The 27,683-nt window shown below is 39.1% G+C and overlaps 1 protein-coding gene across 2 annotated transcripts; it reads right to left on the reverse strand.

The window, feature by feature from the left end:
• Nucleotides 1-3,569: 3,569 nt before the first annotated feature.
• kif3a (kinesin family member 3A) lies at nt 3,570-21,686 on the reverse strand. 2 transcript variants are annotated; one of them, XM_063491859.1, is made up of 18 exons: nt 21,515-21,686; nt 20,770-21,043; nt 20,471-20,615; nt 14,789-14,873; nt 14,392-14,497; nt 13,965-14,104; nt 13,643-13,840; nt 13,196-13,370; nt 12,999-13,097; nt 12,356-12,433; nt 9,450-9,606; nt 9,173-9,353; nt 8,253-8,363; nt 7,914-8,039; nt 5,866-5,919; nt 5,691-5,759; nt 5,449-5,579; nt 3,570-4,434 (listed from the first exon to the last, which is right to left on the reverse strand). In XM_063491859.1, the coding sequence occupies exons 1-18, from the start codon at nt 21,518-21,520 to the stop codon at nt 4,386-4,388; spliced, it is 2,184 nt and encodes a 727-aa protein (XP_063347929.1). In that variant the 5' UTR covers nt 21,521-21,686; the 3' UTR covers nt 3,570-4,385. The 2 variants fall into 2 exon arrangements, with proteins under 2 accessions (XP_063347929.1, XP_063347937.1); XM_063491867.1 differs by lacking the exon at nt 12,356-12,433.
• Nucleotides 21,687-27,683: the final 5,997 nt, after the last annotated feature.

A 27,683-nucleotide genomic window follows, 5' to 3' on the forward strand; every position in this document is an offset into this window, starting at 1 on the left:
AACTAATACAGTAATACACTACTACTGTTGTGTCTAATAATGACATAATTGGAGAGAGGGGAGCAGGGTGTGTGTGTGTCTGTGTGTGTGGGTGAATAAGGGTGTGTGTGTGGGGGGGGGGGGGGGGGGGGGAATTACTATACAGAGTAAAACTGACATTAGGGCTATTAGAAATTTTCTCTATCAGTCACATTTTCCTCTTCCTAATGTGTGTGGGATTGGCTAAAGTTGAAATCTTGACTCAAAATATTTCCCATGTGCCTACACATCACACACCACAGTCTGATATGTCACACATGAATGGCTACACACTAATACTAATAAAAATACTAATAAATGTTAGTAATGCCACTTGCTACCACACGCAAACTCTGCTTGTACATTTAAAGTGCGATAAGTCAAAGTCCCAGTTGTGAAAGTAAAGGGCGCACCAAAGATGCAGTCTCTGTGGTAAAAATATACCTTAAGGTGTGAGTATGAAGGGCTTAGGTTCTTGATGAAACTTTTCAGGAAAGGTAACTTCTTAGTAATCGATAGAGTTCAACTAGTGGAACATGTAATAATCGCCTCGCCTTATTTGGTGCTTTCCCCCTGTGACGTGGTCATGGGTGAGTTGTATAAGTACCAACAGTAGTAAGATTATCTAGGGAATTTACCTTATTCTACTCAAGCTGACACTTCTAGCTCCGGAGCTCTTTGAAAGACATGAAGAACTTTGGTATTGAGTGTCTTACACTGTTGATGATAGCTGTGATGGTCTATGCAGCACCAACCAACCCGTGTGAAGACAAAAGGCTGAAGCTGAAGCAAATTAGAGAAAATGCCAACAGGGCATTAAACGATAATGTAAGTAAACTTTATGTTTCTCTGTCAGTACGCCATATATTCTTTGTTGATATACTGACATTTTTATCTAATTATCCTTGCAGCTGCCTGACTTCACTGTGCCTAAGATAGAAAAATGTGTGGTAAGTTGAAAACGTTTCATATTTTACTCTTCACGGTGTTCTTTGACCTCCATAACAGACAGCGGTTACCACGTGTTTCTCATTCAGTTTCATCTCCAGCATGTTGGGCACCGTTGCTTATCACTGTTTTCTCTTTGCAGGAAAAATTCTTCTGCTTAGCCAACAAGGCGCTGACCAAATCTCTGGAAAAGTATTCAAATCAGAATCTAACAAAACTTGAGCATTCCCTGCGTGTGTACAGCAAGGTAAAGATGCATATTTCTTTCAATGCATTTGTATGGCAGTAATTCAAAAAACTGACTGTGTTTTAGTAATTAACACAACAAATAGCTGATGTGATGATAAAAGATTTGTGTGTGTGTGTTTAGTTCTGACTTCAACTAAATTTAATGTTCGAAACATAACTGGTAAACCTGATTTTGTTGCAGGATGAAAACTGTCACCTGCACACGCAAAGCCAATATAATATAAAACGCTTTCTGGGGGAAATTGTGCATTGTGTTGACGTCGCCTTGAACAACAAGAGCATCATATGTCCACATCATATTAAATGAAGAGTTATCCCCAAGTTTATTGCAACTGTAAATATATTTATGGACTTATTTAATGACATATTTATTACTTTTTTCACATTTTCTATTTATATACAAATAAATTAAAACAAAAAGGAGCACTTGTCATTACTTTCATTTTTACACCTATTGACGTGTGTGTGTGTGTTAGTGTATTTATTACTCATTACTGCCATCAGTGTGTAACGTTTATGGGATAATTATGAACTTCAGCCAGGCATGTTCATGACTTAGACGTGTGATCACTGGATTTATAGCCTATCTTTATCTCTTTATTTAAAATTACATTAATGTGTGCATCAGTCCCATGTTTCTTACCAATATAAATGATTAAATTATTAAATGTTTTTTAAAACATGTCATTCATAAATAAACAAACAGGGCCTGCCTGAGTAGAGCGTAGGCTTCTATGTCTGCCTGAGAAAGCGGTCTTTTGATGGTGACCACTTCCCATGCAGGAAAGCAGAAACAGCCCATTTGTAGCACCTCATCCCTCTTTGAGCCACCTCTCTGCAGGGCAACCCCCGGTTCATTTACTGACACAAATACCATACCACAGTTTGAAAGTCAATAAATAGATGACAATGACTTGGCTATGTGACCCGTTTCACATCATCATGAGCCGCCAGTTGTAACTTTTGATTTGATGCAGTGAATGATGCCTGCCTCTGTGGTTTCCAGCAGGATGTCACACAGATAGCAAGCCCTGCTGCATGGCTGCAATGTAGATCGAGGTTAAACTGGGACGAGCCGGAACCTTCGACTAGTGAGTGGATGTTGAAATCTGCTGTTACATACAAAATGCTCTCTGGCAAGTTCATTTCTTCTGTGCTGAAGCCTAGCGTTGCTTCCAGCTGACGGCGTGGAGATAACTCCTCCATCAAATTCAAAAGCAGTGTCATCCCCCCAGCTTCTACTTCCACCCAGTGCACATCCTTTTATCCCTTTCATCCCCGTTTTTCCCGATGATGTGCAGATTTTTAAGTCAGACAGTGGATCTGTACATGATGTGTCCCTGAAGTTATTTCATATTAAGAAATGACCTGAAAACAAATTGAATCACTGTCATTTTGTGTTATTCAAATACGGTATTTGAATGGTATTAAAATATGTGGAAATTTAGTGCAGTTCACACTAATGGACTATATTGGACAAGTGTAGAGCAGGATGTGGTGTTTAAGATCACTTTTTGATTAGATCTGTGGTTCTCAAACTGTGGGGCGGAGCCCACTGCAAGTGCACTGACAACCATCAACAATCAACAACATCAACAACAATATGATTTATTTTTACAAGGAAACAGATAAGAGTTTTCTGATTCGGTTGCACTGATGACTTTCAGCTTTAAGTCTAAAACAAATTCTCTTATTTTTAATAAGATAGCTGATCATTGTTAGGTGTAGGAGCAAACCTTTTCAGCTTCTGAAATGGGGCGTGTAATTTTACTCATAAAATTGTACCTTTGATACTGCCTGTGAGCTGGTAAGGAGCTGTGACAGCACATGTAATGCTTGCTCATATCTACCTGAATTCAGACGGTTAAATCCACAAAGAGCAGTAAACCTCAAGGCTGACAACAGAACAGATCAGCTGATCACAGCCTGCACAAAGAATACAAAAAAGTCTCACAAATGAAGTTATCGTTGGACCATTGTGCTGGGAATGCTGATGCAGATGATCAGACGTGTTTAACGCGTCCGATCATCTTTCATGTGTGGTGCCATCATGAAAAGAGGGATCAAGATCACTTCCACCTGTGTTTTGGTTTGTCCCACAGGGAGATCAAAAGAGCAGGGGGCGGTGGGGATCCTTGGTAAATCACACCCTGAAAGTATTTGTGGGTAAAACTGTTCAGTAAAAAGTTGTTTTATGCAAAAGATCAAGAAAAAACAAATATGACATCAATTAGGTTAGTTTAGAAACTCATTCTGAAAGCCAGCTGAACTGCTTCTGGTGTGGTGGTGTAATCATGATAATCTCTTCTAGTTTCTAACATTTTAATTCTGAAACACAAAGAGCAACCAGAATGTGAGATAAAACATGTGGAATAATTTAATAAATAAAACAAAAAACAGTGGTTTAGGGAGTTTGTAAACAGTTGACAGTATAATACAGTATGATACAAAATAAAAGCCATTTTGCCTCCACTATAAAACACCATGAAATGAAATCATCTTCACAAAAAATCCTACTAGTGCATTATACTAAGGCATACCATATGCATGTAGTATCTTGTTATAATAATATAACACAGTGTCCTGACATCTGACAATAAAAAGATGACTTTCCTATTTTAGCTATTCGCAGTAAGAGTTGACTGACATGCATGCTCCTATGCTCCTCACCTACAGGAACGAGTATAACGCAAACTTTTCATGTATATAATTATTTAAATACTTTAACCTTTTACCCAAATGATTTCTGTGAAATTGCACACGCAACCAGAAATTAATCATAACACATTAATATCCGCACGGGCCACTTAACACAAATCAGTTGGTCACATCGCAGGAAATCAGTTTAGAAGCTCAGAGCTCTGTTTCTGTCAGCTTCTGTCAGGATTTTTAAGACATTTTCAAAAGAGAAATGTATGTTTTTATGGTTATGGTGCAGCTGAAATATGTCCCAAAGCAACATAAAAATACCACAATACATATAACAGGTCCTCCAGGCCAAGCAGTCTAAAGTCCTATCACAGGTGCAACTCCTTTACATGTAAAACCGTATGAGTTATTTAAAGTATGCAGATAATCTTTTAAATAGTGTTTGGTCATAAACTGGACCAACAGCTTCTTTCAGGTAACATGAGAGTTGCAGTGCACTGGGGCTCTCCTCTGTGCTGTCATCACTGCAGAAGGGATTCGATCACAGCGTCTGGCTTTGCAGATCTTTTCCTGTGCGGAGATGGTTGTGTGATAAACGTTATCAAGCATTTCAAGGAGCTTTTCAGCCTGCTCAGTTCTCAGAAAAGCAGCATATCGTGATATTGACTAATACCATCATGCTTACAGCTCATACCAAACTGCTATAAATACACTAATTATGAAGAGTTGCTAAATGTTTGAGTTCCCAAACGATATTCAGGAACTCAACGCTATATTTAAATTGATCACCCTGTTCTTCACGTGGACTGCATGCACTTCATATTCATGCAGTCGAACTCAAGAACAAATAAAAAGATAAAACATAAGTAGAAATGTCACTGATCTAGCTTTTTTTTTAAAAAACAAAAAACCTACAAGTACACATGGAGATAACCAGCTCACGGTTTAACAAATTATTCTGAACCCTGCATCTAAAGAACCCATTTACATTTCATCTGTTTTTGCATCTAAGCTTAAACTCAGAAAAAACAATCAGTTTGACCTGATTAGTACTTTAACTCAGTGTAACTACATGAGGAAGATCTTCCTCTGCGATAACTGCAGCTGGGGTAAAAGAAAATTAAGTAGAAATCAACCATCTCTCTCCACGATAAGCAAGTGCAGGAACGCGATTGCAACAGTCAGCCAGGAGCAATAATCTGATCCAAATTCACCACTAAGGGAATAAGAGGCCAACATTAGAAAGAGGTGCAAGTTTGAATTTTGGTGTTGTTGGTTAATGGTAGCTGTTAGCTGGCCTGTTAAAAAAAATTATTGTGGAAGTTTTTTTTCTTCCTTTTTTAACATTTCGGTCATTCATCTTGCGGACAGGATGTAGTCCAACCCATGCAAACCAAACTGGGTTAAATCACATTCAAGTACCAAAAAGCAAAGATTCATATTTGTTAACTAAGAGGAAACAGAAGTGTATTACATACTGCTATGACAAATGTAGATGGGGGAGGAAAATGTGTGTGAACTACACAGGGGACAGGTAGTCAATATTAAAACACAAGGTACTGATTTGTGTAGAAAGCTCTCTACCTTCGCCCAGTCTTGGGACGGCCACTCTTGCTACTTTTAGAGGTCCTGGGCCTCTCTAGTTTCATCAGCGACTGACGCATACTCTCCTCTGTGTAGGCTAGATACACATGAGACAGATCCACCTCAAATGGCTACAGCGACAAGGAGAAACGAAAAGAGGTCAGAATTACAATGTAAAGAGAGGAAGAGAAAAAAAATCCACAACATCAATGATTACATAAAAACAACTTTCCACAACTCACATCTTTTTCTTTTTTGTCTGGAGCAGGGGTCTGTTTTCTCATGTTGTTGCCAGTGTAAGCCACACATTTCTAAAAGACATACACAAATCACCAGAAAGAAGGAGTGCAACTCTTTAAACAGATGCTGATCAGACTGTGCACCAGTGTGTGAATTAGCTGTGCAAAGTGAGCTCACCAGCTGCCACTCTCCAATGTCCTCATTCCAGTGCACATAGTTCTCTATCATCTCCTACAAGCAAAACATAAGAGATTATCAGAAGCACTATGTGGAAGTTGAAGATGAGATATGTTGCATGGTGAGAAAACAGCAAAAGTAACATTTCTTTCTGCTTGTCAAAGAAAAACTGGTCAGCTGACAGTTTTGTAGGCTACTTGGAAGGCCATGCAATCTTCCTGTTTGTCTGCTTCTCAATGAAAATGTTTAATGCTAGTAGATGTTGCTTCCCATGTAAAAATGTCATCGTACAGGAAGTGCATTACTAATGTTTGAGTAAAGAAAGAAGCAGCTTTTCCAGTTTGTACATCTGAGTTTAAATGCATCTATGTCTACTCGATTTTGAATTGCACTTAAACCACTTTTGAAATCTGGTATCTCTTTTCACATCTACTATGCACATATACACGACTTAGACAAAATACTTGGTCACCTACACACAACACCTACTAGAGCTGCTCGCCCATGGAAACCCATGCCATATAGCTAGAGGCACATTAGTTTCTGTGATGTTATTACTGGCAGAGGAGGCTAGGAGCTCTGCAGTTACTGGGTCATCAGAGCGTGTCGTGCCCTTTCAGCACTTGACGATCCTGGTCTGTGACGTTAATTGGTCTGCCGCATTTTCATAAACCCCTCCAATTCAAGCTCAAAGTCTGCGCTTCAATCACATATTGACTGATTGAAAATTCACTGTTGTGGTGTACAGAGGCAAAGCTACAGAAATTATGTGTTTGTCAAACAAATTACAAACGCAGCTTTATGTCTTCCTGCTGATGTGCGCACACACAGTGAAGAGCACTATCGCACAGTCTGTCTTTGTAGGTACTTTGGTAAAAACAAATTTGCCTTGTATATCTGTCACAACATCTCATTCAGCACTTCAACAGCATATCTTTCTAACAACATCGTACTACGCGAACATCCTGTTATAAATTAGTAGATAAACTTAAATAGCTTCTTCTCCTATGGATGTGTGTTGGCCAAAGTAAAGCTGATTAAATCTGACCCTGTGTTACTCTGTTTGCGGTCTACTCTACGACATCTTGCTTGGATGCTCTTCTTTTAATTTCCTAGAATATATGAAACAAAATTAAAATGTATGTTTGTAGATGTGAAAAATAATTTGGTCACAACAGTCACTCTGTTGCTGGTTGGCAAAATTCACAAAGGTCCAGCAGTAACAAATCCTCTCTCTTTAATCATTGTTAAAAACATTGGAAAAAAATTATGGAAAGATTTCACTTGAAATTCTAACATTTTATACACATTCAAATAAATAATAACAACAATAACAATAGGCTTTTATTTAGAAAATTAGATATTTCTAAGTATATCCTTCAGTTTTTCTGACTTAATGGCTTTTATTTTGAAAATCTCACACAATCGGAGCAGCTTGATAACTTTAAATAAATAATTGGCAGCTATAATTATCAAAAATGACATTTTCAAGCATGCTGGTTAATTCCTGTAAGTAAAAGGAGGGGACATTCGGCCTTCAAGACAAAAATTCATGCCTAAAGATTGAAAACTGTGGGCAGGTTAGAGACAATTGTTTTGATTCTAACATCTGACAGTTAATTAGTCCAATTCAGACCTACCATTTCTTTGAGTAAGGGCAGATTTTCAAAACAAATTATTAATTAAAAATTATTAAATAATTGAAAAAGAGTAAAACACATGCACAAGGTGTCTGAACTGTGTCTCTATGACAAATGATGTAGAGGAAGCAGAAGAAGTAGAACAATAATGAATAAAGCTAACAACAATATAAAAACAACTCCACTCAATTCATGTCAGATTTAGATGATGTACGCTTAATGTGTGTGTATGTTTAAATAACAGGTAAATACAAGTATCAGATTAGCCTTGTAACTAAAAAGATGCCTAATATTACAGTACTTCTACTGTGATTGCGTTATCTGGACTTCTCTTAAAAGCCCACACATGCGCACGCACGCACACACACACAAACACATGCACGCACGCACGCACACACACACACACACCTGGTATTCCTGGGGAATAAAGTTGTCTATGATGAGCATCTGGAGCCGGAGTTCTCGGCTCAGCTGGCGGATATTCTCGAGGAGGCCCTCGATTTCTCTGTGATGCTCTTGCTGCAGATCTGCCATCTAACCGATGAAAAATAACAATCGTAGCAGATCAGTTTCTGCTAAACTGATAATACATCTAGTCACAAAGAGCTATTTGATTAAATCTGAATATACATGACGCACACACAATAGCAATACTTTAGTGTCTCATAATGGTCGCCCTGCTGTCCTGACAGGGAACAATTCAAAGAATAATGATCACTTATGGTGCAACCCTTTTGTTAAGCTTACTTCAGATTTGGCAGCCATCAGCATGGTCCATACTTTCTTCAGCTTCTTGGTCTTTCCTTGAGCCTCTTCCTGCAGGCTAGTATACTTCTCTTCTATATCCAAACGTTCTTGCTGTTTTAAGAGGGACGAGGTTCAGTGATTATGCACAATCAAGGCACTTTTGCAAGCTTTTTTTTGGGTTTACAAAAATATATATATTTTGTGTGTATGGTAAAGGACATTATACCATCGAGCTGCAAGCAGGAACAGCCACAAATAAACAGTAAAAAATCAAAATATCACTTTTAATTTAAAAAAAAAAAAAGAAGAAGCTTTCAAACATCTTTAAATCAGACATTAAACTAAAAGGACATGAGTTTTGCTAACTTTCATCTGAACATCGATCATAATCAATTTGCACATGAAAGTGTGTAGTATTAACTTCTAACCATATTTCCAACCACAGTGATGCAATAATTTCTCTAAAAAACAAGCAATGTAACTGTCAGCATATCCTGTCATCTCAGTGAAGCATGACAGGATAATGGTTAGCTATGAGTGGCAAAAGAGTCGCAATTTTTTGAAGCAAAATGTTGCCCAAAAACAAACAAAAAAACAAAAACAAATTGTAAAACTATTAATTTAGCTGGGGGTTTTTTAAACCACTGATCAGCAAGCAAACAAACAAACATACATGAGATATTCTCTCCAGGGTAACTGACAGATATGGGTTACAGGTTTAATTTTCAAATGAATTTGTTGCTTTATTGTGGTTACAATGTGGTACAACAGGTAAAGAAGAATTTCCCAAGTGGCAATGCTGATTCATTATTGTGACATTACCGTCAACAGCGTGACTCAATAATTTAAGTGACAATCAACTGCTAACTTTAGGAAAGGATGAGATAATGCGTGGATTCAATGACGTTATTTATCCTTACCTCTTTTTCCTCCAGTTCCTTCCGCAGCTGCTCTGCTCTTTTGCGACGCTCTTCGAGTTCATTGTTGGACTCCTCCAAAAGCTTCTCCTGCTCCTCAGCTTTGGCCAAGAGGTCCACCCCACCCACAATCACCTTCTTTTCTAAAGCCGACAATTTCTCTAGCAGGAGGTGATGCTCCTGCCTGACATTTTAAAAGGCCCACCAATTACCAAAATGAGCAAATACCACAAATGATTTTTAATCAAAAATAGAATTTGTTTTCTCTTTATTGACTCACTGGGCTTTAAGAAGGTCCTTCTCCCTCTTCTCAAGCTCTGCTCTTGCCTTGTTCCTCTCCTCCTCCTCCATGTCTAGCTTGGCCTCCAAAGCCTTTCTTTCCTCTTCAATCTTTGCCTGCATCTCCACCATCTTGTCTGGGGAAACCTTCTTCCTTCCTGAACAGACACACATAGGACAGCAAAAAGCCTTAGTGGTTGTTTAACATGCACTTGTCACTGTATAGGTATTGAATCATTTAAAGGCAGATTAATTCCTCTTTAACAATCAGCATTAGTATTATTTAAATCTGTGCAGTTTCTGAGCAAACCTGTGGGTAGGGCTGCTCGATTATGGCAAAAATGATAATCACGATTATTTTCACTGAAATTGAGATCTCGATTATTTGACGATATTTATTTAACAATAACAATGTATTGAATAATGGCTTTAAAGATGTCAAAAAATAATATAAAATAGTGTGCAAATACTGATAACAGTGCAAATGTTTGCAATATAAAAAATAAATGAAAAATGTAAACATCTATGTTTAGTGAACTTCAAAATACTGCATAATACTGGTTGTTCACCGTGTTAATTGAGCAGTGGTCTTTGGCGAGGAAAACGTTACCGTGTTTGTGTCTCTGGGAGCTGGTGGGATATTTAGTTGCGTTGTACAGGGTAGCGTGAATGGAAGTCTGTGAGGATGAAGCAGGTGTTGTCAAGAGTTTTTTCGCTATGTTCCTTCATTGTTTGATCGTTTGTCACTTTGTGAGCGGTCTTCAAATGATTGAATAAATTTGTAGTGTTGCTCTGTGGTGCAGCTACGACACCGTAGCAAAGTTTCCACACTATGTCTACTTGATCCACGTCTGACTCCGCAAACCCAAAATGTTTCCACACCACTTAAGTCGTTTTGCCTCTCTTTTCAACCAACGGCATTCTTTCTTCAGCAGCCATTATCCTCTCCTCACCAAATAACTTCTGCTTAGCTTTCCGAGCTTCCCTCGGGTCCTCTTAATTGTTGTGACGCGTGTTCGAAACGCAGAGAGGTGCGCTTGATTTGCCACACGGAGCAGCGCGAGAGGAGGAGCTAATAATCGGCTCAGTCATTTTTAATGATCGTTGAAAGCCCAGATCGTAATCACGATTAAAATTCGATTAATTGAGCAGCCCTACCTGTGGGTCTTCTGAATGAGTCCTTACAAGGGAATGCTAGTAGGATCCATGTGCATATGTTTCTAGCTTGCTAGTGCACAGTATTAAATAATCACTGTTAGTATATGCAAAACCTATGAATAAGGGAAACTATAAGAAATGCGAGGATGATATGGTGCTTATGAAAAGAGTAAGTATTAAGGGTGGCAGTCAGACAATGGACAAACAGAAAAATGCTAGCAGTGCTTGTACAATCAGCACTTATCCAATCAGTTAGTGAAAAGCTACTAAAGCACGTGTTGGCCATCTTGATCATTTTAAGTGAGCAAAAAAACGTTTCTAAAGGACAGTTTGACCATGTAGACTCTTACACCAACCTCTTTCTTCTTGAAATAAGAGGTGTATAGCAAGTCAGACAGGCATCATTTGCACCAGAAGAAGGAGAAAGAGAAAGAGCAACACATTACAGAGTGATTCTGAAAGTCTTACATCTCTATAAATTGAAACAAAAAAAAAAAAAAAAAAATACAGGACATGGAGGAGTGGGTGGAAGACAAAATGCTGATGAGATGAGAGGCATCTTTTAGTGATGCCAGTCATAAGACACACAGGAAAGAAAGAAAACCCATAATGAAACATAATGTGGGTGAATTAGGTCTTAAAGAAATCACAATTTGAGCAGGTATAAAGTGAGGATATTGAACTGTCATGCACAAAAACTGATCATTCGGGTCATCTGTAAAGAAGAAGAATAGAAAATATTCTTCAGATAACATCAACCTTTCACAAAGAGTTGTCCAGCTGGGCAGATACCCCAAATTAATGGACTGAGTGGATTTAGGAATCTGCAGCATGAGCACCTTCATTCAACGGACAAACTTGCAATCAGTTTTATGGAAACCCTAACAAGGCCTGGGAGATGACAATGAAGGTGTGTGGAGCAGTCGGGAAGCGGGATTATGCTGTGAGCCTACAGGAGTGGCAGTGTGTCAAGGATAGTACAAAGCCCCTTTTCACACATGTCCTGTAATTCACAAACACCATGTAGAATTACCAAACTAGGATCAACACCCCAAAAGATTGCATGCTTCCTTGTAATCCAGCAATGCAATCCTGATGCTAACTGTAAATATAATAACAAAGGAAAAAATATAGGTTTAAGGCTTTCTCCATTACATCAACTGATCAAGGCTTTTAACACACAAAGAGGACATTAAAAAATATATATGAATTTTCACTAAAAATAGTGAAAATTGAGAAAATCTTCAGAACCCAGACAACTGCAATAACCACAGTGAAAAATAGTAGCAGGTAACTAGGTAAGCTGACCACTAAAGAGGAAATGCAGCAAATTACTTGAGTCATTGACGGGACATCGAGGCCTCAGGAAATCCCCTAAAGAAAACCACCTACATCCACGGCATGAAGAAAAAAAAAATTCTGTCTTTATTAGACATGACAGGTTGGTATTCAGCTTTCATTCATGCTCTTTTACAGAGCATAACAAGAAAAACTATAAACAGCATACAAGCTGTTTATAGTTTACTATACCGTGAAACAGCTTAGGAGCATCTGTCTAAAAAGGTTACATTGTTTGGGGAAACTAAAATGGGAACAAGACTTGTCAAAGAACTGCGTCTAGTATTCATGAAAGCAAACAGCCAATAAAGCGTAAAAGTGCACGGCACAGCAAATGTATCTGTCTCATGTGTGAAAAGGGCTTAAATTTGTAGGCAGGTGGGTGGTGAGCAGAGTGCTGCTCTAACTCACTATTCTGAGGTTTGTCCTCAGTGGACAGTGGCACTGCGGAGGTGCAGTCAAAATTTGAACTGATGTTGTTGCTGATGTCTGTAAAGGAAAAGAGGAAGTACTATACCCAACAAAGCCCACAATGAGAAATAAAGAGTGAGAGATAAGGTCTAGCAGCGTTTGTTTTGCAGTTTGCGGGTATATCAACTGCAGCTCTGTAATGTGCACATACGCATATAAACAAACATAGCAGACGAGCTTACTCACAGCATACGGACAGTTTGGCTGCTATTAATTTAGAATAGCTTCATACTATTTCAAGTAGAAAAGTCCCAACTGAAAAATATGCACACACATCAATTTGGAAAAAGAAAAAAAAAAATAGAACAAAGCATCAAGAAAACATCCAGCACTGCAACACATACCGAATTCATGAGTATTTAACACCTACTTTTTAAAAAGAGAAGGTGAGAATACCAGGGAAACTAAGAGGTTTTATGTTTAAAGAAGACTCTGAACATTCAAGCAACATCAAAGCAACCTCAGTGCTGACTCATAATAGAATGATGACAGTGATAAGGCCTAAAACATCTCCTATGCAGATCATCACTGTAAGCAGATTTAAGGTTGAACGATCTGTGTGCTTATTCACAACTGTTTTTACCTCTTCTTCTCCTTCGACCATCTCCTGCCACCCCTCCTTCATCGTCACCTTCATCCATCTCCTCTGATGCACTGCCATCAGAGCCAGAGATCTCTTCACCTAGATGCGTCACAAAGTGGCATTTCACAAAGACGTGGCGTTAAAAATTATATGCAAATCAACAAGTGCAATGATTTCTTCAAGCTCTGGCTTTTTACCTTCTTCCAGCTTTTTCTTGAGCTCCTCGATCTCTTTCTGAAACTGACGCAGCAGGGCATCTTTAGGATCCTCATTGATCCTGGCTTTGTTTTTGATGTTTTTAGCCCTATTGGCATAGCGAAGGGTACTGATGGTCTCATCATAGTTGTAGTCTGCAGGTCCTATATTTGCACACTGGAGGGAATTAAAGCGTTGCATTTAAAGAAGTGAGGCAAAAACTTTCAATTCAACACTTAAAATACTGTAAGTATTTAAGGGTTAGTTGGCTTTTTAGTTAGGTCAGGAGTTAGTTGTTGTTTTGTGGTGTTACAGCAAAACAGATCACCCAAAGTATTTTTCAAAAACACTTCTATGGTTTCAGCAAGAATTCAAGGTTTCTTTAATTATAATAAATCCTTCCATCCTTGCAAAGACAACAGCACGCTGCTTCCCAAATTTAGCAGTACCATCATCGTTTTGGAGTTTCCACCGAGTGAATCCTGGAGTAGTCGGGTCAGTTTTGAGTTCCTGTAGGGAACGTGAGTGCTCTTGCCATCCACCAGGGCTGAGATGACATTACCCAGCGTGGAGAGAGACAGATTTATCTTTGTTGCTTCCTTTAAACGCTGACCTGTGGCTCCAGTCTTGCCCTGTCTTTCTGAGCCCTGTAAGTAGTGAAAGTCTATATTTAATTAATGGCAGTGAGGTGTATCATGGACTGTAAGAATATAGTACATACACCCAATATCAATATCATCTCCTTTAGTTTAGTAGTACAAGAGTACATACCGCAAGGTCAACCAGATGAAGTTTTCCCATGCGCACATGCTGGTTGCCGTCTACGCCCTTCTCACTGCACTCGATGGTGATGGTAAAGATAGCATGAGAGCGTGAGCTATGTTCATTCATGTTTGTGGCTCCAACAGACCCTAAAAATACCACAATAGGGTTTGACCAGACAATATAATTACGGTGATAGATTCAGTAACATTAAAACAACCTGAAATTAAAACTCTGAAAATGTTATTTTTGCATATTTCCCATTTACTCTTTAGTAGTCACCATTTTCCATTTACTACAAGTAGGGTGAGAGCCTTTCACTCTGACATGTGGTTTTTAATCACAAGAGATAAATATCTCAGTTAGGAGGAATGAAGATCAGCATTTAGCTTTGTGGCATCTATTTCACTTTCAGTACTGTCTGTGTTCTGCTTACGGTTTTTGTGGCCCAGTGTCATGATCCTGTCCATATCATCAGCATTGTTCACAACATAACCAGACAGGTCTTTTATGTACACGCCAACATCTGGTCTTTCTTTCACCTGTCATAAAAGAAAAAAAAATCAACACCATAATGTTGAGAAGCTGCTGTCAGAAATACACTAGCAAAACACTGAACACAATCAAATTAATTTAGCCACCTTCTGGAAGGTTTCAGTTCAATCCAATTCTATTTAAAAATCACAACAGTCACCTCAAGGCACTTTATATTGCAAGGTACAGACCGTGCAATAATATACTATAGTCATATACAGATAAGACTATAGTGTTCTTAATGCCAACTTTATCCGAACAGCTTTGCTAAAAGTTACTCATTGTAAATGCAGTGTTACCTCTAGCCTCTGCAGCTGGTCCTTTCCCAACAAATCCCGCACCTCTTCGTTGTAAATCTCCAGGTATGAAACACGAACTAAAAATCTGTGGAAGGTAAGTGCAAATCAGACACTCACTAAGACTTCAAACTGTAAATTGTAAATATTTTACCTGTAACAGTTTAGGTCAAAACCTTTAAGAGCTCTGTTTAGAGACCTTAAAGGTTTGGAGCTAGGGCTGGGCGATATGACCCAAAATTCATATCTCGATATTTTTTAGCTGGATGGCGATATACGATATATATCTCGATATTTGTTTTAAAGCCATAAAGTAAGAACAAAAAGAGAGTTCTTAGTCAAAGCTGTGTTCCAGATGTCACACAGGCACTTTTATTAACATACAGCATAGATGTACATGAAAAAATTATTCAAAAATAAATTATAAGCATTTATTAAATAATAATGCTCCATAAATAAAAGAAAATAATGTTGTTTTTGTGCATAACAAAATGCTCACAATTGTACGAAGCCCCTCTGATGACATGGTCCAAAAAATAAATAAATTGTGGCCACAAAATACTACTTCGTGGGCACGAAATAGTGTAACGTGCCCACGAAATACTTATTTGTGGCCACGAAATACTATTTCGAGGGCACGAAATAGGTATAACGTGCGCACGAAATGCTAATTTGTGGGCACAAATTGGGTATAACCTGGCAACGAATTACGCATTTGTGGCCACGAAATAGATAACGTGCGCACATCATATTGATACAATTCCTGGACAGCTGCGTAGAGACATAAGCATAAGATTAGGCTAAACCTATACACCATGGACAGAGACAGTATGAATGAGTTTTATTTTAGGCTGGGAATGAGCTACAAATGCATTTAGAAAAGCCTGCAATGCAAGGAACCATTATTACGGAGAGACATTTAAACAGGATATTGAGAGCCAAGTTGCTTTACAGACGTAATTGCGACCTGGACGCCGGGATAGATTTTATTGTCAACCAATACAAGGGCCTGGGAAGGATCACGGTTATCGGTCAAGTGTTTCGTGGCTACAAATTAGCATTTCGTGCGCACGTTATACCTATTTCGTGCCCACGAAATACTATTTCGTGGCCACAAATAAGTATAAGCACGAAATGGGTATAACGTGCCCACGAAGTAGTACAAACCGGATTCCAAAAAAGTTGGGACACTAAACAAATTGTGAATAAAAACTGAATGCAATGATGTGGAGATGGCAAATGTCAACATTTTATTCAGAATAGAACATAAATCACGGAACAAAAGTTGAAACTGAGAAAATTTACCATCTGAAGGGAAAAATATGGTGATTCAAAATGTCATGGTGTCAACAAATCCCAAAAAAGTTGGGACAAGGCCATTTTCACCACTGTGTGGCATCTCCCCTTCTTCTTACAACACTCAACAGACGTCTGGGGACTGAGGAGACCAGTTTCTCAAGTTTAGCAATAGGAATGCTCTCCCATTCGTGTCTAATACAGGCCTCTAACTGTTCAATCGTCTTGGGCCTTCTTTGTCGCACCTTCCTTTTTATGATGCGCCAAATGTTCTCTATAGGTGAAAGATCTGGACTGCAGACTGGCCATTTCAGTACCCGGATCCTTCTCCTACGCAGCCATGATGTTGTGATTGATGCAGAATGTGGTCTGGCATTATCTTGTTGAAAAATGCAGGGTCTTCCCTGAAAGAGATGATGTCTGGATGGGAGCATATGTTGTTCTAGAACTTGAATATATTTTTCTGCATTGATGGTGCCTTTCCAGACATGCAAGCTGCCCATGCCACACGCACTCATGCAACCCCATACCATCAGAGATGCAGGCTTCTGAACTGAGCGTTGATAACAACTTGGGTTGTCCTTGTCCTCTTTGGTCCGGATGACATGGCGTCCCACATTTCCAAAAAGAACTTCGAATCGTGACTCGTCTGACCACAGAACAGTCTTCCATTTTGCCACACTCCATTTTACATGATCCCTGGCCCAGTGAAAACGCCTGAGCTTGTGGATCATGCTTAGAAATGGCCTCTTCTTTGCACTGTAGAGTTTCAGCTGGCAACGGCGGATGGCACGGTGGATTGTGTTCACTGACAATGGTTTCTGGAAGTATTCCTGAGCCCATTCTGTGATTTCCTTTACAGTAGCATTCCTGTTTGTGGTGCAGTGTCGTTTAAGGGCCCGGAGATCACGGGCGTCCAGTATGGGTTTACGCCCTTGACCCTTACGCACAGAGATTGTTCCAGATTCTCGGAATCTTCGGATGATGTTATGCACAGTTGATGATGATAACTGCAAAGTCTTTGCAATTTTTCGCTGGGTAACACCTTTCTGATATTGCTCCACTATCTTTCTGCGCAACATTGTGGGAATTGGTGATCCTCTACCCATCTTGGCTTCTGAGAGACACTGCCACTCTGAGAAGCTCTTTTTATACCCAATCATGTTGCCAGTTAACCTAATTAGTGTTAATTGGTCTTCCAGCTCTTCGTTATGCTCAAATTTACTTTTTCCAGCCTCTTATTGCTACTTGTCCCAACTTTTTTGGGATTTGTTGACACAGTGAAATTTTGAAACAACATATTTTTCCTTTAAAATGATACATTTTCTCGGATTAAACTTTTGATCTGTCACCTACGTTCTATTCTGAATGGAATATTGACATTTGCCATCTCCACATCATTGCATTCAGTTTTTATTCACAATTTGTTTAGTGTCCCAACTTTTTTGGAATCCGGTTTGTATTTTGTGGCCACAATTTATTTATTTTTTGGACCACGTCATCAGAGGGGCTCCGTACAATTGTGCAGTCAAAATGTAAACTAAAAGACGCTGAGCATAATAACAAAGACAGCTGCTCTGTTCCCAAGTTCTACTGCGTGACTGACAGCCTGGAGTTTGAAATCCTCTTTGTAACCGTGTCTCTGAACAGGTGCCATTTATGGTCCTTATACACACACAGTACGGTAATATTACGTTGAAGCACAGTACTTATCACTCCGTGAGGCTCCTCGGTAGCCGTAATGCTCCAACAATCCATCAAGCGGTGCAGCTCCGTAGCTTACCAAAGTCGTACTAAAACATTTTTTGACAGATTTCTGAGCGCCGTGTACCACATAAAATCGGTCATCAAGCACAACCAGAATTCATACATAAGGTGCGCTGTCAACTTTTGAGAAAATGAAAGGATTTTGGGCTGCATATCGTTAGCGTGGTTAGCTCGTTAGCTCGTTAACACGTTGATGCTGTCCAGCCCCACGCACGGGGCGATGCGCAGTAACTCGTTAACGGAGATTTGCCGTGTCCATCTTGTCGTTGCTTGCAGGTGAAGCGATGGGGGAGGAGGGGGAGTTGTGTTCAGTGAAGGAGAGAGGCAGAGTAACGCAGCGTAGAGACAAAAGTGGACGAAAGAGAGGCAAACTTGCGGCTCCACAAGTATAATTATAACGTAACATAGACTATATCGATATAAACGATATTGTCACATCTTATATCTCGTATAAAAATATATCGATATTTTTTTTTTAAAAAAACCTCGATATATCGCCCAGCCCTATTTGGAGCCTTTAAATAATTTGAATTTAAAAAAACAAAAACAAAAAAAACATTACATGAGCAATACATTCAGAGTAACAGATTCCATCTATGGGAATACCAGTTTCCAAGTTTTCAGCAAACAGCTCTTTGGGAATCACCTTACTGGTGCAAAAATGCTATCTATGGGAATGATTTCATTCATTTCATAGAAAAAAAAATACTTGTTTAAAAGGCTTTTTTCCAAATATCTTTTGCTTTTAATATATGCACAAGCTCATTTAAACAAAACAGCAACACACAATGTCTCACACACACAGTATACTGTCCATTAGTTCTGTGTCACTGAGCATTGCAAAGTCCCTTTGTAGACATGAAATTCAGCTTGAAGTCTGAATGTGCACATAGAGCACTTTTCTGTGAAACTCCAGTTAAAATCCTCCTAGGTCAAACCTAGTTGGATATTTGTATTACTTTTAACATGGTGCATGTCTCAATGCAAGACGTCACTTTAATGCACAGACATTCTACATTACAGTACACATCACTTTTGCCCTTTTGCACGCTAAAATATGTAATCGTTTTGAAAAATCCCTTCAACAGCAATGACATCAGAAATTTAGGTGTGTGTTTAGGTCTGGTGTTTTACTGTTTTCAGATTAACTTGTGGTCTCAAAATCTTTATGCTCATCTGATGCTAAATAAAAAGAAAACTTGTTAAACCAAAACCGGTAGCGTGGTGATTTTGACCCCATCTTGTAATGACAACAGTAAGGTCAAAGTTTTTCTAATTTTAAGTAACTGAGTTTTTAAGTATCTACGTTTTGGGGATTTAAGTTTTAAAAATAATTACAGATAACAAATATAATATCAATATGAGAATTCACTAATAAACAAAGATGACAACAAGCAATACAATAGCTAGCATGTCTGAATATTTCATTATTGTAGGAGAACATCATTAAGGAAAAGCTGACAATGAATTTTGGATAATATGTGGTATCTATAATGCTAAAATAAAGAGGGTTTTAAAAATAAATAAATAAAGGGAGCCTTCGAGCCTATGAGACAGACATAAAACTGACCTCATAGTTGGCTACAACAATGAAAAAAAATAACTGTATAACAGTAAAAGTTCATCACACCATCCACAACTGCACAGAGATCTGCATCTCTCATTCACACATCCATGTCGATTGCTAAACCCCAATTTTCACTCAGATTAATAGTCCTCACTCTGGAACCCCCCCTGGTTCTCTACACGTTCTGTCACACATTCACTGCTCTGACCCACCACAACAACCCATTCCGCCCTGCAATAATTATTAATCTTTTATCCAACTACACTCCCCTGTATATTGACTCATCAATTAAATATACCAACCAGCCTCAGCATCAAAATGTATGAAAATAATATGTGCTGCTGGGCAACCCAGCATCCCCTGACTGTTACTTTATATTTATTTCTATGGGGTCAAAATGACAGCCTTGGTGCCTCTACATGCCAGTGGTCATCTTATTTTTTTTTTGTCCTTTTGAATAAAACAATGTTTGAGAACTATGAGATGATGGCATTTTAATTTAACAGATTTACATGTACTTTTGAAATGACCCTCTTGTTGGGTCATTTAACAGGCTTTTCCCCCCTTTTTGTAAAGTTTTTTTTTTTTTTTTTTTTAAACACATGTATTACTCATGCATCAACACTTGAGCATAAACATCGCACTTCACCAAAGACTGAGTTTATGTGAAGCCAGTTACAGACATCCTCATTACACCTTTGACATACACTACTGTGGCTTCTTGACAGCCACAATTTATAACAAGGCTTCAGCTAACCATAAATGGATCAAATGAAAGGGCAGAAGAATCTCTTAGGCTGTGTGTCAGGTCTATACTAGTTGCCAGGTTTTTGGCTAACAGCTGTTTGGGAATTACCTTGCTGGTGCAAAAGTACTATTTTATGCCTGTCAAACAGTGTTATATTTGACTTTTGCGTAGACTAAAGAAATGGAAACAAACTATGCATTTTTGTGACAGTGCTGCTACTAACAAAAGTCCTAAATATGTAACTTGTTCTTTGCCAAGTTGTCTGCAATTGACTGGATCAATTGTGTGTAACTGATTGTGATCTTACCTTGTGTCACCCTCTGCCTTGGCAATGTGCCCAAAAATATGAGCAAAGGAATTTGGGATTATCCCTCTGAGCCCTGGCACCGCTCTCACACCCTCCATTGTGAAAGTTTTTCCTGTGCCAGTCTGCCCATATGCAAAGATTGTGCCTGAAATGGACAGAAGAAAATAAAAATCATTACTTCAAATAATGCATGTGGAAAATAAGAAAGAAGAAAAAATGCAAAGTTTACAATCAAATAAAGAGAACAGCAATGGTTTCTTAATTTGAAAAAGCAATGTATGTAGTCCCATTAAATATACCATTGTAACCCTCTAACACTGAGTCAATGATGGGGCGGGCTGTGAGATTGTAGACATCCAGCTGTTTACTGTCAGGACCAAAAACAGTGTCAAAAGTAAAGGTCTTGGGAGGTTCGTGGGGGGTCTCCAGCTTGTTGACTGTGATGGTCCCACGCATCTCATCCACTATGACGGCCTGTTTGTGGCCCATCGTCGTCTCTTTCTGGTTGAGGGGACGACATCTCACCACGACCTTAACGTTATCGCTGACCTCCTGCTTCTCAAGCTTATGGCTCTGAAAAAATAAAGGACCACAATACCATAATAAAGACAGTTATTTCTAGTACGCAGCAATAATTTTTATTTTACGAACATGGAAATAAGGGCAGAGCTGTCAGGTCGATTCAGTGGAGCTAGCTTATTAGTTTGGACTAAATCTGAGGGTAACATTTGTAGAAGCTAGCTAACGGTGAGGTTATGCTTGAGTTACCTGCTTTGCATTTGCCGCTAGCTTTTTTGCTATGCAGGAATACGCTAGGACTGTTAACATAAATGACAATGCTAGCTAGCAAGCACCACTCAAGAACACCAAATCTGAGGTGACACGCAAAACCCAACGTCGGAAGAGTCTGCGGGGTTTTTTGTATCCTACAGCAACAACAACGGCTAGGCTAGCTGTGCTAACCGGTTAGCATCACATCAGCAGAGGAAGGGAGGAACCCAGTTTGCAAACAAAACAAAAATGCAAACATGCGTGGGGACTTACCGGCATAGTGATAAGGCCGAAATGCAATTACAGTGCACGTATAGTAACAGTGAAATCTTTTCAAGCCTTTGTTCATTTGACTCTACGTTATCCGAAGCATTAAAATACCAAAGCTATGCCCATTTTACCACAATCTCACAACCGATCGCTTGTTGTCAGGTCTGCTTGCGCATGCGCTAACCGGTCGTCACTGGCTCAGTCAGCTGCATCGGGAATTTAATGTTACGGAGACAAGTACAGGTGGAAAGTATAGGGAAATATTTTGTTGTAGAGCGATTCACGCGCGCGCGCGCGTCTTTATATCTTTGAATAATACCATCTGCTTGCCCAGCAATGTTCCCTCTAATTTTTCATGTGTCTGAGCGAACACACAAACTCCCTGAGCGGACACTTGGATCACTGTGAGCAACAGCAGAGGTGTGCACTGTGGTCACGCCAGCATCGAATCCATCCAAGTTACATGGTTTATTAAAATAGTCAAATTACAGCATTTATGTTAGACTACTTTTAATTAACTGCTTTAGCCCACTTACAATGAAAATTAAAAAAAAATCTTGTTCATGACCTGTGTAGTTTGTTAACACTATTGGAAGTAAAAAAATAACTTGAACTCCAATTTTGAAAACACAACTATCTTTTTTATTTTATTTTATTTTTTTATAAAGCTCTGACTTGTATTATGAGTATGAGTCTGTGGTCTGGGAGAGAGTCCTGTAACTCTCTGTCGGCAAAATACAGTATATAATGACCAATGTTGGACAATTATTTATATAGTTACTTCTTCAAAAAAGTAAAAAGTTTTTTGCAGCTGTTTACCTAAAAAAGCAGCCAAGGCGGTTTTTTAAATAAACATTTCAAACTATTTACAGAACAATCAGGTGTTCTGCATCAAATTTGATGCCACACAAATTATTTGTGCCACTCCAAAAAATAATTTCTGTCCACTATGAGATAAAGGAGAACAACAGCCTGATACCTGCAGGCCTGAAAACAGGAGATGTATCACTCCTGTAACACCTGTAACATTCAGCAGTCGCCTCATTGTTCTGACACATACAACAAAACTACTGACTACACTACACACTAACTACACAAGATTTGCGCTAAACGTCGCAAATCTCTCACATTTCAAAACACCACCGTCACTCCTAAAACTTCCCTCTTCCTAAACAACTAAATGCCTTGTTGCCATATCATTTTTTGATTGGTCGACATGGTACATTTTTCGACCAATAGGAAAGGGTGGAGTTTTTTTGGTTTTGCTTGAGTGCTTTCAAGCGTTTTCTTTATCAAACGCCGTTTTTACCGTTTCTTCCCGCAGTAAATATAAACAACGATAGTATTCAGGAAGAAAACCAAACATTGTGTATATTTTTATCATAACTCTGGTTTTACGTGGCCTATCAACACAATTTAAAAACTGGTATAAAGTCCACACTTTTTCCGTCATTTGTTCTGTCTGTCCTGCTCACATCTCCAATGGTTGTACACGTTGTCATTAACGTGGCTTCACTCCACATCAGCCACGCCGCTTTGCTAGCTAAAACACCGGTGTCGGCACATAAGGACGCTGTCATAGCCTGTCAACGACGTTGATTAGCTGCATATATACGAATGTGAATCGCATTATTGGCTGGCCTATGGGATAAGGTGGCATCGTTCTAATCCCATACGGGAGCAGCCAGTCACTTACTGACTAACACTGCAAAACAGAATTGTTAAAGTTTTAATTTTCATTTCAATTCAGGTTAGATTCTTTTTTGTGCGCAACGCAGATTTTCTGTGCGCAGAGACCGTGCCAGCAGTGCGCAATTGCGCACGCGCGCAGCTTACAGGGAACATTGCCCAATTCAATTCAATTCAATTTTATTTATACAGCGCCAAATCACAACAAAAGTCGCCTCAAGGCGCTTTATATTGTACAGTAGATCGCACAATAATAAATACAGAGAAAAACCCAACAATCATATCATATGACCCCCTATGAGCAAGCACTTTGGCGACAGTGGGAAGGAAAAACTCCCTTTTAACAGGAAGAAACCTCCGGCAGAACCAGGCTCAGGGAGGGGCGGCCATCTGCTGCGACCGGTTGGGGTGAAAGAAGGAAAACAGGATGAAAGACATGCTGTGGACGAGAGACAGAGATTAATAACAGATATGATTCGATGCAGAGAGGTCTATTAACACATAGTGAGTGAGAAGGTGACTGGAAAGGAAAAACTCAATGCATCATGGGAATCCCCGGCAGCCTACGTCTATTGCAGCATAACTAAGGGAGGATTCAGGGTCACCTGGTCCAGCCCTAACTATATGCTTTAGCAAAAAGGAAAGTTTTAAGCCTAATCTTAAAAGTAGAGATAGTGTCTGTCTCCCGAATCCAAACTGGAAGCTGGTTCCACAGAAGAGGGGCCTGAAAACTGAAGGCTCTCCCTCCCATTCTACTTTTAAATACTCTAGGAACAGCAAGTAAGCCTGCAGAGCGAGAGCGAAGTGCTCTAATAGGGTGATATGGTACTACAAGGTCATTAAGATAAGATGGGGCCTGATTATTTAAGACCTTGTAAGTGAGGAGCAGGATTTTGAATTCAATTCTGGATTTAACAGGAAGCCAATGAAGGGAAGCCAAGACAGGAGAAATATGCTCTCTCTTTCTAGTCCCTGTCAGTACTCTTGCTGCAGCATTTTGGATTAACTGAAGACTTTTCAGCGAGTTTTTAGGACATCCTGATAATAACGAATTACAGTAGTCCAGCCTGGAAGTAATGAAGGCATGAACTAGTTTTTCAGCATCACTCTGAGACAGGATATTTCTAATTTTAGAGATGTTGCGCAAATGGAAGAAAGCGGTCTTACATATTTGTTTAATATGTGCCTTGAAGGACATGTCCTGGTCAAAAATGACTCCAAGGTTCCTCACAGCATTACTGGAGGCCAAGGTAATGCCATCCATAGTAAGGATCTGCTTAGATGCCATATTTCTAAGATTTTCAGGACCAAGTACAATAACCTCAGTTTTATCTGAATTAAGAAGCAGGAAGTTAGCGGCCATCCAGGTCTTTATGTCTTTAAGACATTCCTGCAGTTTAACTAATTGGTGTGTGTTACCTGGCTTCATGGATAGATAGAGCTGCGTATCATCTGCATAGCAGTGGAAATTTATGCTATGTCTTCTAATGATGCTGCCTAGGGGAAGCATGTATAATGTAAATAGAATTGGTCCTAGCACTGAACCCTGTGGAACACCATAATTGACCTTAGTGGGTGAAGAGGACTCTCCATTTACTTGAACAAATTGGAGTCTATTAGATAGATATGATACAAACCACTGCAGTGCAGTACCTGTAATACCTACAGCATGTTCTAATCGCTCTAATAAGATATTATGGTCAACAGTATCGAACGCAGCACTAAGGTCTAGCAGGACAAGCACAGAGATGAGTCCACTGTCAGAGGCCATAAGAAGATCATTTGTAACCTTCACTAAAGCTGTTTCTGTGCTGTGATGAGCTCTGAAACCTGACTGAAACTCTTCAAATAAGCCATTCCTCTGCAGATGATCTGTTAGCTGTTTGACAACTACTCTTTCAAGGATTTTTGATATGAAAGGAAGGTTGGATATTGGCCTATAATTAGCTAAGACAGCTGGGTCTAGAGATGGCTTTTTGAGTAAAGGTTTAACTACAGCCACCTTGAAGGCCTGTGGTACATAGCCGATTATTAGAGATAGATTGATCATATTTAAGATTGAAGAATTAATTAATGGCAGGACTTCTTTGAGCAGTTTTGTAGGAATGGGGTCTAAAAGACACGTTGATGGTTTAGAGGAAGTAATTATTGAAGTTAACTCAGAAAGATCAATTGGAGAAAAAGAGTCTAACTTAACATCAATGGTACTAAAAGTAGCTGTAGACGATATTACATCTGTGGGATGATTATTGGTAATTTTTTCTCTAATGATAAAAATTTTATTTCTGAAGAAGTTCATGAAGTCATTACTAGTTAACGTTAAAGGGATTGTTGGCTCAGTAGAGCTCTGACTTTTTGTCAGCCTGGCTACAGTGCTGAAGAGAAACCTGGGGTTGTTCTTATTTTCTTCAATCAGTGACGAATAGTAAGATGTTCTGGCTTTGCGGAGGGCTTTCTTATAAAGCAACAAACTATTTCTCCAGGCTAAATGATGATCCTCTAAATTTGTGACACGCCATTTCCTCTCCAGCTTACGAGTTATCTGCTTTAGGCTACGTGTTTGAGAATTATACCACGGAGTCAGGTACTTCTGATTTGAGACTTTAGTTTTCACTGGAGCTACAGTATCCAGAGTCGTACGTAGTGAGGAGGTAAAATTATTAACAAGATAATCGACCTCTGTTGGAGTAGCGTTCAGGTAGCTGTCCTGCTCTATGTTGGTACAGGGCATTGAAGATGATAACAGTGGGTGGATTATATTCTTAAACTTAGTTACAGCACTTTCAGAAAGACATCTACTTTGATAAAGTCTACTCTCCACTGCTGTGTAATCAATTATTGTAAATGTAAATGTTATCAGGAAATGATCAGACAGCAGAGGGTTTTCAGGAAACACTGTTAAATGTTCAGTTTCTAAGCCATATGTTAAAACAAGATCTAGAGTGTGATTAAAGTGGTGGGTGGGTTCTTTTACATTTTGAGAGAAGCCAATTGAGTCTAATAACAGATTAAATGCAATTTTGAGGCTGTCATTTTTAGCATCTACATGGATGTTAAAATCACCCACAATAATTATTTTATCTGAGCTGAGCACTAAATCAGATAAAAAGTCTGAGAAATCAGAGAGAAACTCTGTGTAAGGCCCAGGTGGACGATAGATGATAACAAGTAAGACTGGTTTCTGAGTTTTACAGCTGGGGTGGACAAGGCTAAGCATCAGGCTTTCAAATGAATTAAAAGTCTGTCTTGGTCTTTCGTTAATTAATAGACTGGTGTGAAAAATTGCTGCCACACCGCCCCCTCGGCCTGTGCTTCGAGGTTTCTGGTAGTTAGAATGACTCGGGGGTGTTGATTCATTTAAACTAACATAATCATCCTGCTGCAACCAGGTTTCTGTAAGGCAGAGTAAATCGATTTGTTGGTCGATTATTAAGTCATGTACTAACAGAGACTTGGAGGAGAGAGACCTAATATTTAATAATCCACATTTCACTGTTTTACTCTTTGGTTCAGATGTGGATTCTGTATTGTTCTTTCTTTTTGATTTTTTATGTTTAAGTTTTTTATTGCTGGTTTTTGGTTTGTTTTTTGTCTGTTTGGGAGCTGACACAGTCTCAATGGAGATGGGTTTTTGGGGGGGTAGCAGGGGGGGGTAGCAGGAGGAGAGAAGCTGCAGAGAGGCGTGTAAGACTGCAACTCTGCCCAGTATCAGCTTACACTTCATCTATAATATGGAAGGAACTGGCTACATTGTATACATATATTTGGGCAAATAGTGCATAAATTTCTCTTTGTGCAGTAATGTCCTCACTGTTTTGGAGGGTAATAAGTTCTCAAGAGTGGGTACTGAGACAGGCCTTCCAGGCTATAAAAGCAAGTCCAGATAAACTGCTCATGGATCTATCTTACATGCCACTTGGCATTAACCCTGTGTGGTGTTTGTATTTGTTACATTTTTAATTTTATATTTGTTGTATATGTTAGTATTTTTTTTTATTAGAAAATATCCATATCTGTGTCAGCAGTAAAATCAAGGCTTTAAATTTCCCTAACCCTAACCCAAGTTTTTTGGGACACAAGATAGTGTCTAATTTTGGCTTGGTTATTACATTGTTAGGATAGTAATAGTAGCGCTATTTTTTGTTTGGTTTGCAAACATATTAAATTCTTTTAGGATAAGTAGAGCCGCACAAATGTCCCTTTGGTAGACTTAGGTAGGCAAACCAAGCTGTTTTTCATTTTAATGTGGCAAAGAACATAGCCAAAGATAATGTTTTGGAAGTATTTCCCTATTTACCAGAGAGATACCATTTTATGGTTGCCCTTTATGCCAGTGGAATCAATGTAGCTGCCTGAAGACTAGGGTTGAAACTAGTCTGGAATGGTTAGCTCATTAGTTGGGCCTTTTACTTCACCTTTGAATTTTCAGAAGTAAATACACTGGTGTTTGTCCATGGGTTTATGGCCTTACAAAATCTATGGC

Source organism: Pelmatolapia mariae, linkage group LG2 (assembly GCF_036321145.2).
Source record: "Pelmatolapia mariae isolate MD_Pm_ZW linkage group LG2, Pm_UMD_F_2, whole genome shotgun sequence".
In the NCBI taxonomy this organism is placed as follows: domain Eukaryota; kingdom Metazoa; phylum Chordata; class Actinopteri; order Cichliformes; family Cichlidae; genus Pelmatolapia; species Pelmatolapia mariae.